Genomic DNA, 17,887 nt, shown 5'->3' on the forward strand with positions numbered 1-17,887 from the left:
CATAAACAGAGGCACATATACAGTCCCACAAAATACAGATACGCCCAGAAAGCACACAAGCAGGCATGTACAGAGGGACAGAACGATGAACGTATGGGTGCAGGTTTTATATTTGCTTAATATTGAACTCCTATTGATCTCAAAATGAAATTGTAGGTAGATAAATTACTGGTGTCAATGCTTAATCAATTGTTGGTGTTTCCTGACAGAAAGCACTTCTACTTGGTAATGGAATATTAATTGAGTCTCAATCCTGATTTTATTATTATCCACTTTAGAGTGGTCCATATTTGGTATTAATGCAAGCCTACTGATGCAATTGCACATTTTCTACCATCATACACAGGAATTGCCTAGCTTCCTCGCCTTTGCCTAATATTAATAATAAAAGTGGATGTGTTATGCTTGGCTCTATGTACACTAACACTAGTGAATCCAGTCGTGGGCTTTCCATTAGAAATCGGTTATGAAATCCTGTGGGTAACTGAAGCAAATGAGGTCTCTGTCTCCCAGAATGCACTGGTTTATTAATCAAAGTCTAGGACCAAGAAAACTGTGCCCAGCGTTCATGAAGCAAACTATTGGAAGCACGATTTTTGTATTCCAAAGTTCAAATGAATTCCATCTTGTTATTGTACAAGCTCACAAAATACAGAAAAATGCTACTCAGTCATTTGATTTATGTAATGTGCGGAAGACACATTGGTTACTAGACCTTAATTTCATGTTTCTCTTTTCAAAGAAGTATAATATTTTTGTCATTTGCCACCACTGCACTAATTTCTTTTTATGACATTAATGTTTATAGCTATCTGCACCCTTTTGTTTTCAGTTGTTTCCAAGCAGTTAATTAATGTAACATGAAAGTTCTGACCACAAAGTCAGGTTCCTGTTACCCAGTGACCCAGCTATTATCTACAGGTTATCGTAGGAAATGCTGTCTCAAAGTGCTCCCTGAACAAACATACTTTGTTTTTATCAGAGGCCACCAATGAAAATGACAACATATTAGCATACACAAAACGTCAGCTCAATGCTGGAGGTATTTCTCTGCCTTAACTATTCCCAAATAAATTCTACAGACCTACGCCCTTTTTCTTGGCTATTATATGCAATAATGTATCATGCATGGTGCAAACAGCATTCCATAATACCTAAATATATTGAGATTGAAATATGTTATAATGCTATCCATTTAAATCAACCATCTTATAAGGTTTTATAAGAGGAGTTTCAGCATACTTCAAAGACGAAGCAAAGTATTTAAGGCTCCTCAAGCAGAAGACTATGGTGCTTTACAACACACTTGGGAATTCTCTCCGGGTAAAGCTTTGTCCCACCGAGACTAAATTCTCTTTAAAGGCACAACATCTACTCCATAAGTGGATGGTTATTGTACACAAACGTTATTGTTCAAGTGTAACAAAATCTGTCTTTCTGCATGGTCTCTCCAGAAGTTTTGCTTTTATGGAACTGGATTTAATGGCATAGTATGAATCCGGGCAACGGAGGCTGGTAAACACATGGCGGGTCATGTGCTGTAACTCGTGGTAAAAATAAACAAGCATTTGCAATGAAGTAGGTCTCGCTTTAGTGAAACTTTGAGCTATTGGCGTTGCAAATGCTAATTTTTGTTTATTTTTTTCGTTATGTTTAAAAATATCCCAGCAGTAGCAAAAGTAGTAATAAAAGAAATGTCATGAAGTAAATAAAGGGTGCAGTGCCAGAGGATGTTACTAGATGTCCCTGTGGAGTTGTAAAGGCACCTCTATTAGCCACATAAGGTACTGCACCCTTAATGGAAATGATAAGGATAAATATCGCTGCTGAGTATATGTTTTCAGGATGTTACTAGATGTCCCTGTGGAGTTGTAAAGGCACCTCTATTAGCCACATAAGGTACTGCACCCTTAATGGAAATGATAAGGATAAATATCGCTGCTGAGTATATGTTTTCATTTGTTTTTACTGAACTCCACAGGGACACCTAGTAACAGCCTATGGCACTGCACCCTTTCCTTGAGACGTAATATGGAATAGAATTACGTGCCGCAAATGCTGTAAGGGAAAATACATTGAAATTAATTGCCTGCGGCTGCTATGTTCAAAGTGAAGAAATTTAAAGTGAGCATTAAGAAGTGGGAGCATTTTTTGTGTGTTTGTAGTCTTTGCATTGTGGCGTGCTTTCATTTTATAGATTTAAAGCTAAAGAGTGCCAAGCCATTAATGACTAAAAAGTAAATAAATAAAAAATAACATCGGGCGGCCAGCAATTTTTTTTCTATTTATTTACTTTTGTAGTAATCGCATCATGCAGGCTTCAGCTTCACGCGTTTAAAGCTCAGCAGGCCATAGTTGCTAAAAAGTAAAAAATGGAAAAGAAATGCAGCGTCCGCCCGCCTTTTTTTCAATTTATTTACTTTTGTAGCAATCGCAGCATGCCGCGCTTTAGCTAGAAATGTGCGAACCTAAAGTGCGGCGTGCAGCGAATGCTACTAAAGTAAATAAACATTAAAAAAAGCTTTACTTTGCAAATTTTACAGTAAAGCAGACAATAAAAAAATGACCTCCACTGCAGCATCATGCGTTGCAGAAGAGGGATAACATGTCATGCCTCGTACAGCAACTACAAACCAGGATGGGTTTACAAACCAAAAACCACCCAGTAATTATGTCATTATGTGAAAACACAAAATATGATATTGTCGCAATTTGAAATTGTCAACATATGATAACTGTTTAAATTCTTTTTGTTTTTTCTTCCCATCTCTGGCACTATCATTCTTTCTTTTATCAACTACTACAGACCCAAAGCATCAGTGAGGTGGAGATGCGTCCCTGTGCCCTTATAAAATTGCCAGAAAGTGTTTAGGCAATGGAACATGTCGGCCGTTCAAGCTAAATATGGTCTAAACATGCGGTCTCTTTTAATCGAGTGTGGACACTATTGAAATAAAGTATGTGTGGAATAGTTGTTCTCAACTCACTTTTAATCAGGAGATTTATTCACCTTTGTTTACACTACCGGGCTTAAGATATATGATAGATGATATCAGCATCTACACGTTATTATTTTTTCACCACTTCAAACAAGCCTAAAGATTAGGTTGCACGTTTTTCTTTTCTGTCAAGAAAGTTGATAATGATAACAGAATGAGCAAACTGGTGCGTACTAACCAGTAGCTCCATGGATGGTGCTTACGTGAGGAGACTTTCTGACTTCACTCACATTTTTTCTTTGGTGGGTGTGATATTAGTTGGGGATGGTTGATAATTTTTAAATGAGGAACACTTAGAGGCAGGCACGACTAGACGATTCAGCATAGCCATACCTAGGAGTACATAATACCCGTTTTATAGAAGCTATAAAGATTACATTGTGTTCCGTGTAACCAGGCATTTTTGTATGAATTCTGTAAATGAGGCATACCAGGGCCCTGGACAGGAGCCTTGTTCCGGACAGCTTCAGTGGCCTCTGTTGGTTGCTGTCTTTTAGGCGCAGCTTGTCGTAAGCTGCGGATATATGCCAGAACTAGGGAGGCTGGAGGCACTTCATAACCTTCTTGGCCATGGTGGTACTGTTCATAAGCTGGGGTGCAGATGTGGGTGAGTCACAGATGGGGTATTCAGTTGAGGAGGGTTCTCCTTGGTTAATTCTCCTTGGTTAAAATCGAGACTGGGGGTGAGCTTGCCAGTAAAGCAGGGCTGTCAAAGGCAAACAAACAATGAAAAAGGCCAAAGGCTGTTGAGCGGTTCTCCCTCAATACATGCAGTGGAGTAAACATTAGAATTTAAGTCTGAACATACCCCACCAATGCAGGCGACGTGTCCAAATCCCTTCCTCTTAGACAGTGAGAATTGCCAAGGGGTTAGCTAAGTTACTCTTTGACAGTTAGCGGGGGTGGGAGAAAATGCCCCTTTGTGCAATGTCATTACCATTTTGTCTTAGTGGTGCTGCAGTTTTTGGGGGACTTTTTGCACAGGGTACTGCTGTAGAGTCCACAGTGTATGTGCTCCGACTCCTAAAGCATTGTAAAATTGGGTAATACCCAACTGGCTTATTTAACTTTTCAGTTAAGCCACAGTATATGGTATACCAAAATACATCAATGACATACAAAATTAAATGTCACCTGCGTACTGCAGCACCTATTGTACCAGTCACTAGGCCACCTGCGTACTGCAGCACCGATTGTACCAGTCACTAGGCCGGCAGGGAAAACCTGCCTTCAGGCCTACATGTGTAGTCTGACTCCAGCAGCTTTTAAACCTAGAGGCAGATCAATCAAAATAAAACTTTTGACAGGAAGGAATCCCTAGGTTTACTTCATTTTCTCACAAAATGTAACTAATTTTAACCCCTTCGGCACTGGTGACGGAACCGCTCCGTCACCAGCCTCGGTCGCGCTGTGCTGATGACGGAGCGGTTCCGTCTCGGCCCGCTTGGCGCGCCTGCGCGGCGCTGGTTTCGCTCCTGCGCAGAGCGTTCCATTGAGCGGGCGTGGCCGTGACAGAACCGCTCCGTCACAAGCACAACGCGCCCGAGGCTCGTGACAGAGCGGTTCCGTCACAAGTACGGGAGCGCTGCGCAGCTCCCCCTCCCCACTAGCGCTGTGGCGGAATAGCCGCCGCAGCAAAGAAGTTAATACAAAAGTAAGATTAAAATTTGGATCAATAATTCTGACCACCACACATTCACAGGTTTGACACAACCAGATGCTGGGGTTCTAAAATAAACCCTTACCCAATGAGCAATTCTTCACAGTCACTGTTTTAAAATCAGATTTAAAACATTTACGGTAGGGGTTACATCCTTTATAGGTCTCGCCTATGCAGCGCGCATGCGCTACACAGGCAAAAAGACCTTTAGCAATCGCTTTGGCTTTCCAGCCAAAAACGTGCACCTTTAACCGTGCCTTTAATGGCAACGCGTGCGCGTTTGGCGATTCACTTGCGGGATCGCGGGCGCCATATGGTAGCAATTATCGCTACTGGCGCTGCTCCCTCCCGCAAGTGAAATTGGCGCGGACCACCCCCTCCCCTCCCCCTGCTGCCGGGCACTTGTTTTTTAACGACCATGACGCGGCCTCTGGCTGGCCGCGCCGCCATGCACAGATTTGAAATGTACTTTTTTTCCCACCACTTTGTGCTTGCCAACCCAGCGCTTTGTCTCCCAGTGTTGGTGCTAATACCTGGGCCCGGGGCGTTGGTTCAGTCACAAGGATCATGGTTCGTGCCCCGGGTGTTAAATCTGTGGATCCCCACACCGTTTGATGTTTCCACACCTTCGGACCCTCCCCTTCACTGCTAGCGGTAGGTATGTGGGAAACAGTTTTATTAATCAAGGAGTCTGAATGGACTTGTTTAAATTGTGTTTATACTATGGGTTTTCCATAAGATCTGTTGGTAGTTATATGTTTATTCCTTACGCTGAGATTCATTCACCCCAGCTTTTCTTCTACCCAGCATCATATCTTTACGGTCTACCCCAAATCCTTTAATTCCGGACAACGTAGTTTCGGATATGCCTGTGTTTTTGAGCTTAAGCTGCTTGTCCTATTCCTCCCACCCCACCCGCTTGCACCCCCCACGCATTGTTTGGCTTTACTAGTTGCTCCCACCTTTTCATTGGCAATTTGCTGATTTTTCACTGCGGGTTCTCACACACCTTCTTTGTATGTGGAGTATTTCTTGTTTGCTTTTGCGCCGCTCAGTTCTGGTGTTCACTGTTTGCTATGGAATGACAGATGCAAACCTACTTATTGTGTCCCTTACAAAATAGTTCAGATTTGTACCCCAGTCTTGTCCACCTCTGATGCTTACTCTTGTTGTGGTCACTGCACCTAGGGTAGATGAGCTACGCACCTTTTCAGAGCATCGAAAGAGTTGGATAGCCAGATGGTAGCATTCTAGTTCCAGTGTGGCAGATCTGCTCCAAAGCTACCTTTGCCAACGGAGGTTGAACATGTTCACTTCTGTCCAACCCCACAACCACTGTTTCTTGTCATAATGCTGATGTCAATGCCACCTCCACAGCACTTGTGCCATCACATGTTCCCCCTCAGTCACACCTACGCGAGGTATGCCATCGTATTTGGTGAATTTCAGTGATGAGAGAACATCAGTGTAGTATTTAGGGGAAAAAATAATGTACTAAGAGCCTGACAGGAAACCCGTTCATTTAGAATTTTCAGAATAGCCTTTTCAAAATAGCAATCCTGAAAACGGAGAAATAATGTTGCTATCACTTTTATTTTTTATCTAAACTGTACTTTATTTGGCCTATTTTCTAACACTTAATAGAGTTTTTACAAAACTGTGCTTAACTACTCTCACAAAAATATTTGTTTGGTTTTCAGTTTCACACCACTTTTAATCTTTCCAAAACGTCAGTCCACATCTCTGGGGGCATACTAACAATTTCATAGCTAAAGTTAGTGAAGTGAGTGGCTAAATATCAAAAGCCGTCCCTAACTTTGTTAGAGCAGAAATATGAGTCTGTGTTTGGACATGTGCAAAGTTAATACAGTAAAACATCCAAAAGGAAATGCCCATGATCTGCCAAACTCTGCTATTAACCAGTCTTGTCTTTCCTCAATTCTCTGTATCAGAGTGCACATGCAAGTAAGTGGAGAGTAAATGAAAGATGCTATATTGCTTAACTGCTACTGCTATAGTTTGAGCTGTAGTTTTAGACCATGTTCAAATTAAGAACCTTGACAAACAATAGCCATGTATTTAAAACCCTATTTTAAGAACAGGTTTTTCAATACTCTTTTACAATAGAGCCTTTTCATCTCAGCTTGTCAACGAAACCACACAATTGTGTGTTAAGGCAGGGTTTCGCCCAAGAATCAGTTTTTTTAGTATGCATTGACCTTATCATTTGATTGCTCTTGTAACATTTTGGAGGCACAAGTGTATTTTCTGTTGGTGAGTTCGAGGTAGGGAGATTTCTAGTATGAATTAGTTCAAGCCCCTAGTATCTTTTGATTCTTACCTGAAGTTCCAATAAAGGCCTTTTTTGGAGACATACCTGAACAGAGTTTTCCTTTCACTGACTAGCGATCAGTGTTAGCATGCATCACTGTGCCACGTGGCAGTTCCTAGGTTGTTCAGCCAGTCTACATTCTGGTTGTGACTAGACTTCACAGCTGCGTTCATCAGCCTGTCAGTCTTGGCTGCTCCTCAGTCCTGGAGTATAAGTGGTCTGCATCAGAGAGGTGACTACGCTGACCACATATTGTGGGCAGTTTTTTAGGTCTTGCTGAGTCAGCGCATGCGCTGCTCTGAGAGATATTTTGTAGTGTGCGTTTAAAAGTGCTACCCCAGGCTTCTGGTGGCCCAGTGCTTGGGTGCACGCGCAGAACCGCCAGCTTGGTCCCTGTTACTCTCTCCCTATTAGTTTGCTTCCCTTCCCTTCCCTCCACCCGCCGTGTTACTCCCCTTCCCCCCACGCATTCCCTGCCCTCTGTTGCTTCCGCCGCTCTCCTATTGCTCCCGTGGAGTTTGTAATCCTGCCCCCTGCATTGCCCCCTCGCCCTCCACTGTGCTTGCGTCTTTTTTTTTCTTTTTGCGTGCTTGCCTGGAATGGTGGAACAGATGTATTTTCTTTTAATTGAATTGGTCCTTTCCAACCCGTGGCGGCAGCGCAGTTTGTCTCATCGCCCATCATGCATTTGAGTAGGGCCAGACTAAAGGTGCAAGCAGCAGCATCTCCCTGTCCCAGCCGGGGCACATGCCGCACAGTAGGAGCAGTAATGCACCAAGCCATCGCGGCTGCCAAAGCAGCTGCATTATTTCATAAGCCAGCACCCCTCACTGCGCCTGCCCCTGCCTCTCACACAAACCACGGATCGTAGCAAATAGACAGACAGGGCAGCTCTCTGTTTTCTCCCTGCATGGCATCACGTGCCCAGTGATGGCTTGATGCGTCACCTTCCTGGATTTTTCGGTTGAAGGTGGTTCCGGAGCACCCCGGGAGAACATGCCTACCCACTCTGCCTCCCTACAGCAAATAACTTGGTTGCACATAACTTGCTGTGACTTTCTCATGGTATAGTTACACTGAAGGCAATATCCCATGGAAACGATATAGGTATAACGATATAAGTATAGAGCCTAATGCTCCATGGAAGGAGTGATGTTAATCTAAAAATCTCCAAACTAAATACAATTCACCAGATAAAAATAAAAACTACAGGATAAACCGAAGTCTCCATTACGGCTAAATGTTGTAAATTAGTGCTGAAATCCTGAGGTACCCAGGTAGGTTGATGTGATACCAAACTCTCCTACAAGAGGTGTAACATTTTTGATTATTGATCTCTCATATAAGCAAAACCGATACTGTTTTGAACTAAAAAATTAGGGAGTGTCTAAACTCTTCGCATCGAACCTCTGTCAATTTGTGAGTTGTTCGATGACCTTAAATAAGCTCACCATGCTTGGTGTGTCTGCAGTGATTCTCTGGACTAGGTACCCCAGAACTTTGTGATGAGAAGACCGGTTTGGTTCATTGTTGCCAAAAATGAATTGGCATATCCAATGGGTATCGCCTTTGGGACTTTATAAGTGTTTAGCCATGCAACGGTTGGTGTTGTTGCACCAAGGATATTGTGCTGCATAACTAAATACTTATAAGGTCCCAAAAGCGAGCCCTATTGGGTATGCCAATGCTTGTTTTAAGTTGACCGGAGAGGACTTCGAAACTGTGATCTGTATTTTCACCAAGAATCTAAACCAAACTAGTTTTGCCATATTCCATGTAGGTTCTGCCACGCTGAGTAAGTGCTCCTATTGTTAAAGAAATGTTGACTAGTTGCTACCACTGTTTGAAACTATGGAAGGTTCATACTAGAATTGCAAACCTACCTTTGAATCACAGCTCAAGTTCAGAAGTCCTAATTGATTACAATTTATAAAGCTGATTGCAGAGTACATACATGCCAACACTTTAGAAGAGGTAAGTGAGAGAGAATGGATTCCCCCCATTGACTTCTATTGAAATGGAGTCAATTTCAGGCAGGAGTCAGCCAAAATTAAGCCAAATCTGGCTCTAAACTTTGGGAGACCCTCCTGAATCGATCTGTTGGCATGTATGAGCGTGTTAAGTAAGCAAATAACTCAACTAGTGGATATGCGCCTGCTCCACATTCCATTTAAACTGTTTTATATCAAGGTTATCGTCCACACTAAAGTAATATTCAGAAACAGTATTTTACGGTGCAACCTCAACATTTAATTGATCATCTATGTAGCATAATAACAGAACATACTCGCACTATCAGTACCAGTACCATAGTGCATTTGTATTACTTGTGTGTTTTGTGTAGCGCTGTCTACAAGCTTTTGTAATAACCAGTGCTTAACGAAAAACAAAATAACATATTGATAGGCAATAGAAGGAAAGCGCATGCTTGAATGTACATAAATCCAGCTTAGGAAACGTTTCTGACCCAAATCAACAAAAATGGAACACGTGCATTAGCCTAGAATATGGATAATGCGTTTAGGAGGGAAATGTGTGCAGGAATCAGTTATAAATTCGGTTTACAATATGAAATATGACAGTACACCAATGCACTAAGTTCAGTGAATCACATGGAGGAATGATACTCTATAAATGTCAGAGAAAATCTACTTCTATAAAGTACTGTATGGTTAGTGGTGTCTCTATAAACTTTATTAAAAACTTTTTGGGCACATTTCATACATCATGAATAATACATCTATTTTATCAGTAAACTGAATGCAAGACATTAAGGATACAAAGATGTAAAAGTTCAAAAATTCATCACTTGAGGTAACCAAGTAAATTTAATTACCCTCGGTAGTGACTCACTGATAGAGGTGGGTTGGTAAGGAGGACGCCAAAATCAAATAAGGTTACTTTGGTACCTTACTGGGAAAAGATTGTGAATTCTGAGGCTGTGTAACCTTAATATCAATCAGCATAAGCGTTTTTGTCTACCTTATAGGGGTGCTGTACTTAATTAACTTCATTTGCTCTTCATTGAGTACCAACCCACCTAGGAGGTGGAAGGCACATCTCTGTGACAAAATGACCCCCTTTAGAAAAACACATACCTGAAGCTCATCAACACTGGTCATATACATTTCTTCAGATGTCAATGAAACGAGCTCGGGAATATTATTTTTGCTAGCACAGCATGGACATTCAGAAAGAGAACTGATGGCAATAGTGTTCCCTCTCAATACAAAGTTGCGTTCTGGAAACGCAGCCCCATTAAAAAACAAACAAAAAAAACAAACATACAGTGGCACGTTTTCTCCAAGTAATATCTGTCTTAAAGAATCAGCAGAACTCTGTAGGACCAAGGGTCCACAGGGGAGTGAAATTGTAATCTTTAAATTAGTTAACCCGAAAGTCTGTAATATCCTGGCAGGAGATTCTGTTTAAGAAAATTGGATTTTCACTAACCAAGTTTCAAAGCATGAAACGTAAACGCAAGGAGTTAGTTTTGAAGTGTTTACAAAAGATAAGCAGTAAATAGATATCAAAGATTTGAGAACATCAGACCAGCTTCACATTCGTTGTTTTGAATGCAAGCCTGTTGTGGCTGTTCATCTAGAAATTATTAAGTGAATACAATTTATGGGTTCTAGCTTGCTCTCAGAAATAATCTGTAGATTTCTCCTACAAACACCTGAGCTCACTAGATCTTATCAGAGTTCTTGTGGTGGTGGCTAGAAAATCACTATGAGGCAAAAGGCCAAATTCATTCCAGTTCCCAGTGTCTATTTGTGCAGGGAATTTTTCAATTAACTCAACCTTGTACCGAAAAAATAAAGCAACAACATTTTTGCCGAGGATGGGGAGGGATTGTTGCCTTGCCTACATGCAAAACCATGTCCTTCCTGGGGTGTAGCTTAATCAGTGAGATCCAGGGGTGTGAACCTCCAATTTCCCAGCTAATAAACAGCAATGAGTAACATAATGAATGGTTGAAATGACCAAGGTTCGGGATGGGCTACCCATGAGAAGCAGAGCCATTACTGATTTGCATTAGGTGGGCCTCTGGGGCTGATTCATAGTTTGGCGGACAGAGTAGTACTCTGTTACAATGGCAATGGAGGACCCGGTCTATCAAACTCAAGGCCCACCTGCCCGACTTTAAGCCAGGCAGAGTTGAAGGTTTAAGCAGAAAGGGCAAATTTACTCTGTCATTGTAAAACTTCCTCTGATGGCCCGACATAGTAGGAGTAGTCAGAGCTAAGCCGACTGTTCGTCTAATTTGAGTGGATGATCAGATTGCTTTTCTTTGTAACTGTTCAATGCCGCAAGAGAGATAGTGAAACAAAAAAAAAGACATAATGACCCCCACACCATAGCAGAAAACTCACATAGTGTGGGCGTCATCCGCGTTTTTAGCTTCCATAAACAAACTCCTGCTTTAGGAGTTTGTGTTTGAAAAACAAAAAAACTTTGGAAAAGTTTGACAGCTGTCCGATGGAACTTTATATATATATATTATATGTTCCTGGACTAAAAAGTCAATATGTTAAAACTTTGTAGTGAATTCAGAATGACAAGAGAAAACTAAAGATGCAGTAGATCAAACTCAGCTGCCCCACCTAATACATCAAACACCCCACAACCCCCAAAAGCTACACCCCTGCCTGCTCCCTGTTACCTTATCATTTCCCAAAAAACAACAACAACAAAACACTGTTATTCTGGCCCTACTTCTCTGTCTTTCCCTTGCTCTCGTCAGGATGTTTATGCACACTCTAAGGGAATTGTTCTCCTCTCTCCATCGGGGCCAGCCACCTCTCACACAAGGACGTGTGCTCCACTAAAACACAGACCTGTCTGCCCTCCTTCAGGTCACCGTGGATCACCTGCTGGGACTTGCACCCCTCCGTACCCACGGTGGAGTGCGCTCTAATGCCTATCGCCCCTCAGCGCTCTGGTGCTGAAACTTTACTTACCAGGGTGGTATTTTGTTGTGTTGGCAGAGCTCCGCCCCTGTTTACTCTCACCGTAGTGCTCCGCCCCCCTTCTCCCCATAGTTCTGAGCCCCAGGTTGCTATGCCCCTTTCCCTCACCTTGCCGGGCACCCCGCGATGGTCTGTGCTTCCCTGCCAGAATCTGCGGCTGTAGCATGAAATGTAGCCCACCAGCTTCTCCTCGTACGGGAAATCCACTTTCCAGATGAGAGACCCGTAGCCGAAAACCCACATTATCCAGCTGAGGTGGTGACAGCTGCTGTTCGTGCGCCGCCTCCACCTGCCACCGGCACCGGCAGCGACCCTCTAAGCCCCGCCCCCACCAACGTCACAGCGCAAGTACATCCCAGCAATAGACGAGGGACTAAAGGGCAACCGGGATCTGTAGTTCTTTCAATTAAAGAGGATGGCAACCGTCAGGCGTAAACCATACAACAGTGTTGAGTGCTCCTAATCTTTGAGTACGTATCTCTATGTGAAAATACGCATGTGATAAGAATTTTAAATCGTGAAAATAGTTAAGTTTAATGTGGAATGTTTCGTATTCCAGGTCTAATTGGATTTTTTTTCTGCATCCATTATACAAGTTTTTTTTTCATGTCGCGATAATTGTTAATAATGGTACACGGGCTGAATATTTTGCTTGTTTTATGTTGGCCACATATCCAATATGCTTTGCAAGAAAGGATCGGTGCTATTTTAAATAAAGCCTAGAAAAAAAAGTAACGTATACAAAAGAAAATATAAATGCAAGTTCCACTAATGAGGAAATGGTCTTTATTTGTGTTTTTTAAACAGTGATATTTTACCCTAATTTCTATATGAAGCCTTCAAGTTGAAAGCTTCCACTCCAATGAAAATGACATTTGTACATGAAATACAAATAAAAAATTATATCACACGACAATGACTTCACCATAAAATGGCCTATATCCATTACTTGAACACAACTCATGCATTCTATTGCGAATCAAAGACAACTTAGAGCATGGGTACTCACAAACTTTCTCTCGGGGGCCAAATTTACAGCGTGGTTTCTGGCTGAGGGTCGCACCGGTGGGGGTGGGGTCAGAAGGGAGGGGGCGGGGCTAAAGTAAAAAAAAAATTGATCATAAGGTTGAACATAGGTCCCTGCAGCAGACGCCTTCGTCCACGGAGCCACCAGACCCGGCATACACACATCTCTCTCCCTCTCTCTCCCTCCCTCTGTCGCCCTCCCTCTGTCACCCTCTTCCCTCTGTCTCCCTCTTCCCTCTGTCTACCTCTCTCTCTTTCTCTCTGTCTCTGTCTCTCCGTCCCTCTGTCTCTGTCTCCGTCCCTCTGTCTCTCTCCCTCCTCTGTCGCCCTCCTCCCTCTGCGGCCCTCTCTGTCTCCGCCCCCTCTGTCTCTCTCCCTCTGTCGCCATCCTTCTGTCTCCCTCCCTCTGTCGCCCTCCTTCTGTATCCCTCCCGCTCTGCCTCCCTCCCCCTCTATCTCCCTCCCTCTCTGTCTCCCTCTCTCTGTCTCCCTCTTTCTCTCTCTCTCTCTGTCTCCCTCCCTCTGTCTCCCTCCCTGTCTCTCTCCCCCCCTCTGTCTCCCTCCCCCTCTGTCGCCCTCCTTCTGTCTCCCTCCCTCTCTGTCTCCCTCCCGCTCTGCCTCCCACCCTCACTGTCTCCCTCCCGCTCTGCCTCCCTCCCTCTCTGTCTCTCTCCCTCTGTCTCCCTCTCTCTGTCTCCCTCTCTCTCTCTGTCTCCCTCCCTCTGTCTCCCTCCCTCTGTCTCCCTCCCTCTGTCTCTCTCCCTCCCTCGGTCTCCCTCCCTCCCTCTGTCTCCCTCTCTCTTTCTCCCTCTGTCTCCCTCCCTCTGTCTCCCCCTGACTACCTCTCTCGTCTCCCTCTCTTTGTCACCCTCTGTCTCCCTCCCTCTGTCTCCCTCCCCCCTCTCTTTCCCTTCCTCCCTCCCTCCCTCTCTCTCCCTTCCTCCCTCCCTCTCCTTCTCCCTCGGTCTCCCACTCCCTCCCTCACCCTCTGTCTCCCTCCCTCTCCCTCCCCTGTCTCCCTCCCTCTGTCTCCCCCTGACTACGCCTCTCTCCCTCTCTGTCTCCCTCCCTCTGTCAACCTCTGTCTCCCTCCCTCTCCCTTCCTCCCTCCCTCCCTCCCTCTTCTTCCCTCCCTCCCTCCCTCTCCTTCCCTCCCTCTCCCTCCCTCTACCTCGGTCTCCCTCTCCCCCCCTCTGTCATCCTCTGTCTCCCTCCCTCTCCCTCCCACTGTCTCCCTCCCTCTGTCTCCCTCCCTGTCTCCCTTCCTCTTTCTCCCTCTGGTTCCCCCTGACTGCCTCTCTCGGTCTCCCTCTCTTTGTCACCCTCTGTCTCCCTCTCTTTGTCACCCTCTGTCTCCCTCTCTCTGTCATCCTCTGTCTCCCTCCCCCTCTCTCTCCCTTCCTCCCTCCCTCCCTCTCCTTCTCCCTCGGTCTCCCACTCCCTCCCTCACCCTCTGTCTCCCTCCCTCTCCGTCCCCCTGGCTCCCTCCCTCTGTCTCCCCCTGACTGCGCCTCTCTCCCTCTTTGTCTCCCTCCCTCTGTCAACCCCTGTCTCCCTCCCTCTCCCTCCCTCCCTCCCGCCCTCTCCTTCCCTCCCTCTCCCTCTTTCTCCCTCTACCTCGGTCTCCCTCTCCCTCCCTCTGTCATCCTCTGTCTCCCTCCCTCTCCCTCCCACTGTCTCCCTTCCTCTGTCTCCCCCTTACTGCACCTCTCTCCCTCTCTGTCTCCCTCCCTCTGTCAACCTCTGTCTTCCTCTCCCTCCCTCTCCTGTTGGACCCGGGGTTACCGGTCCACCTAGGGTAGCCTGGCACAAAGTAAGGCAAATTGTCGCACTTGCGTCACACTCAATACAGTAACACAGCGTACCTCCACTCAAAAACGACACCACACCTTCTTTAGAAAAAGTAGTGAAGCTTTATATTTTCTTTTCTTTACTCTAGTTTCCTCTTGCACTACAGTTTCATCACTTACAGTAAATTCTTCACCGTTAAATTTTCTACTTCTCTTTAAACATATGACATGACAATTCCCTGATTTGTTAACCACTCTACCTGGTCCTCACATTAATAAATAAAATGGCTTTAGTGATACATTACCATTAAAGACCCAAATTCATTATAACCTAAGGTGACATAGATTCAGCAGAAAAATCCACAGTAATGACGGTTTCATACAATTTCTAGCAGCAGTATTTCTAGATGGAGAAAAAAGGTAGGCCAATTCAGTACATCATAGGAGCATTAAGTTCATATTTCTTCCACTTTCAGCTGGCAGAAAATTACAGGAATCCTACAAGCTTTGAGCAGTCTTCCGATAACTTGTACCTCAATAAAATCAGCTTTATTCTTAACCCAACATTATGACTGCTATGTCTGTCAGTCAGTCCCTCTCCCAACTGTTGTCTGAGAGAACTACTGTTCCCAGCGTTGGTTTAATTCATGTAGTAACCGTTTTTTTATCAGGCAAGACTTTTATTCTGAGCCTTCTGTTCGTGAGGCGGTTCTGCTGATTCCAGTTACCAGGACCCGCTATCCACTCCCTCAGTCTGGGCCAGGGACACCGTCAATAGTTGGTCCCCGACGGTCTTTCCACCCTCCAGCCCAAATTCCCAGCTTACTTTTCAATCTGCAATTCTTTCAGGCGTTCCGTCCCGGAATCGGATTCTCTCGGAGGAGCTCCCGACTTCCAGCCGATCTCCGCTTCAGAGCCGGCAGGTCCCTCTCCCAGGTTAGATTCTGCCTGGGAACCTTTCAGTGGCTCAAGCAAACACTGCTACGCTCTAACAGGTTCCTGTCCCTCGCTGGCGTGTTTACTCACGAGGAACCTTGCATGAGCCTAGCCTCCTTCACTCCTTCCCTCTGTTTCAGGCGCCTCACAGACAGCACGCAGGGCGGAGCTTCCTCTACTCTTGTCAAGAAGGTACCTGAATTCCTCTGATTCCGTGGGAGCAGCTGACGTGAAGGACGAATATCTTCTGAAGAGTATTTCCCAACTCCCCCACACCCCTAAACCCAGAGAACTCTAAGTCCAGGAATGAAAGGGAAAGGGGAAGTGGACAGACAAAAGAGAGACTTCCACACCGGTGACTTCTAGACTCTTCTACTCTGGTCAAGTTGCACCTAGAACAGTAAGCACAACATTACTACAGTTCTACACATGCTTGGCTTCTCTTACTACTCTTGTTCAAATCCCAGACTCAGCCTACCTTATTTGTGTGTGGAATTAGCTGCTCTCTTATATTATTTTCTTGTGTTGGATAATTGTCTCTTTTCAGGAATGAAGCTACACAAGTGGATTTCCAGGGCTAAGACCTCCAGACTGGAAGGTTACAGGTGGTATACAACTGTATCTATTTTATGCATAGAATGAGATACCCCTATATACTTGGCATCCGTTGACTGGAGTCTGGTTGAAGTTATGAAAGGATAACCCTGCTGACAATGTCCTCAGCATAAGATTCTTCTCATATGCCCAATATGGAAAACCAATTATTCAAACTGTTCTCCTTTGACAGAGTTCAAATTAAGTTCAGCTTTGCAAAGACAGTTGACAGTTCAATGTGTAAGAAGACTGGAATGCAGAGTCTCTGACATTACTTCTCAGGCAATAAGCACAGGAAACGAAGTCTCTTACTGCAGAAGCAGAGTCTATGATAACGAGGACTGAAACTACCTCCGTGTGCTGACTGAAAGAGAGGATACTTTCAAGCGCCGTCTTCTGAATTTCCTCAGCAAGCCGCCGAGAAAATAGGATGACGAAACTAGGACTGCTACGAAGGATTTCAGGTTCTGTAGGACTGAAGAATAGGAGCGGGAAACAGATTCTAAGCTCCTAATACTTGCGGAGGAAAAATTATCAACAAATTGCGGAATTACCAGACGCGTGCGGGAAAGCACGTCTAACCGGCAAAAAATCACAGTTGAAGTGCGCAGAAGATTGCGCGAGCGGTCACGAAATGGCCGCCCGCAAAACCACTAGAGCGCTGACCTAAAGAAGTAGTGGAACAACAAGGAACCACTAAGGGAATGACCTTGCCCCAGATCGCACCTCTCTTCGTAACCAACTCCAGATAGGAAACGTGGTATTTACAGTATGATGCAGAGTAAATCTGGGACCAGAAGGAACAGCCTTGTTGTGGACTAATCGGGATCTGACAGTACCCCCCACCAAAGCCCCCTCCCTAAGCTTCTGCGGGTGAGTCTTATGAAATTCTGCCACCAATCTAGGAGCAGGAACATTTGAACTAGGTTCCCATGATCGATCCTCTGGACCGAACCCCTTCCAGTCCACCAAATAGAACAAACGGTTCTTTCTCCATTTTGAATCCAGAATTCTTTCCACCTCAAATTCATCAGCCAAATGAACTTGAATCGCTGTGGGAGGAAGGTCACGCCTAAGATTTGGTGGGTTCTGCTTGATCAGGAAAACGTGAAATGTTGGATGAATCTTCATAGACTTTGGAAGAGCTAATCTAACACTGACTGGGTTGACCATGCGTACCACTGGGAAAGGGCCTACAAATCGGGACTGAAATTTACGATTCCCTACTAATCTCATGTGACGAGTGGAAACCCAGACCAGATCCCCGGACTTATAGATTGGACTTTCCCTTCGCTTCTTATCAGCCTGTTTCTTGTATCCGAATTTTGCTTTAGAGAGATTCAGAGAGGCAGATTGAAAAGTTTTCTGCAATTTCCGAATCACCTCCTCGGCTGCTGGAACATCTACTTCCACCCAACCAGCAAGCATATTTGGATGTCTTCCCGAATTTAGAAAAAAAGGAGAGAAACCTGTAGCTGTATGAACTGAATTGTTGTAAGCAAACTCCGCCGTACTCAAAAGGGAAGGCCATTCCCCTTCCTGATCCATCAAATACAGGCGGAGATACTGCTCCAAAT

General features: G+C 44.6%; 1 protein-coding gene across 1 annotated transcript in view; it reads right to left on the reverse strand.

The window, feature by feature from the left end:
- Positions 1 to 12,288, reverse strand: part of CHAC2 (ChaC glutathione specific gamma-glutamylcyclotransferase 2) — a 187,389-nt gene extending 175,101 nt beyond the window's left edge. The window contains exon 1 of the mRNA XM_086927736.1: positions 12,073 to 12,288. Within this exon, the coding sequence (XP_086783862.1) occupies positions 12,073 to 12,207 (135 nt within the window). The 5' untranslated portion in view covers positions 12,208 to 12,288. The remainder of the gene's footprint in view (positions 1 to 12,072) is intronic.
- Between the last annotated feature and the right edge of the window lie 5,599 nt (positions 12,289 to 17,887).

This window comes from Lissotriton vulgaris, chromosome 6, assembly GCF_964263255.1.
Source record: "Lissotriton vulgaris chromosome 6, aLisVul1.2, whole genome shotgun sequence".
NCBI lineage: Eukaryota > Metazoa > Chordata > Amphibia > Caudata > Salamandridae > Lissotriton > Lissotriton vulgaris.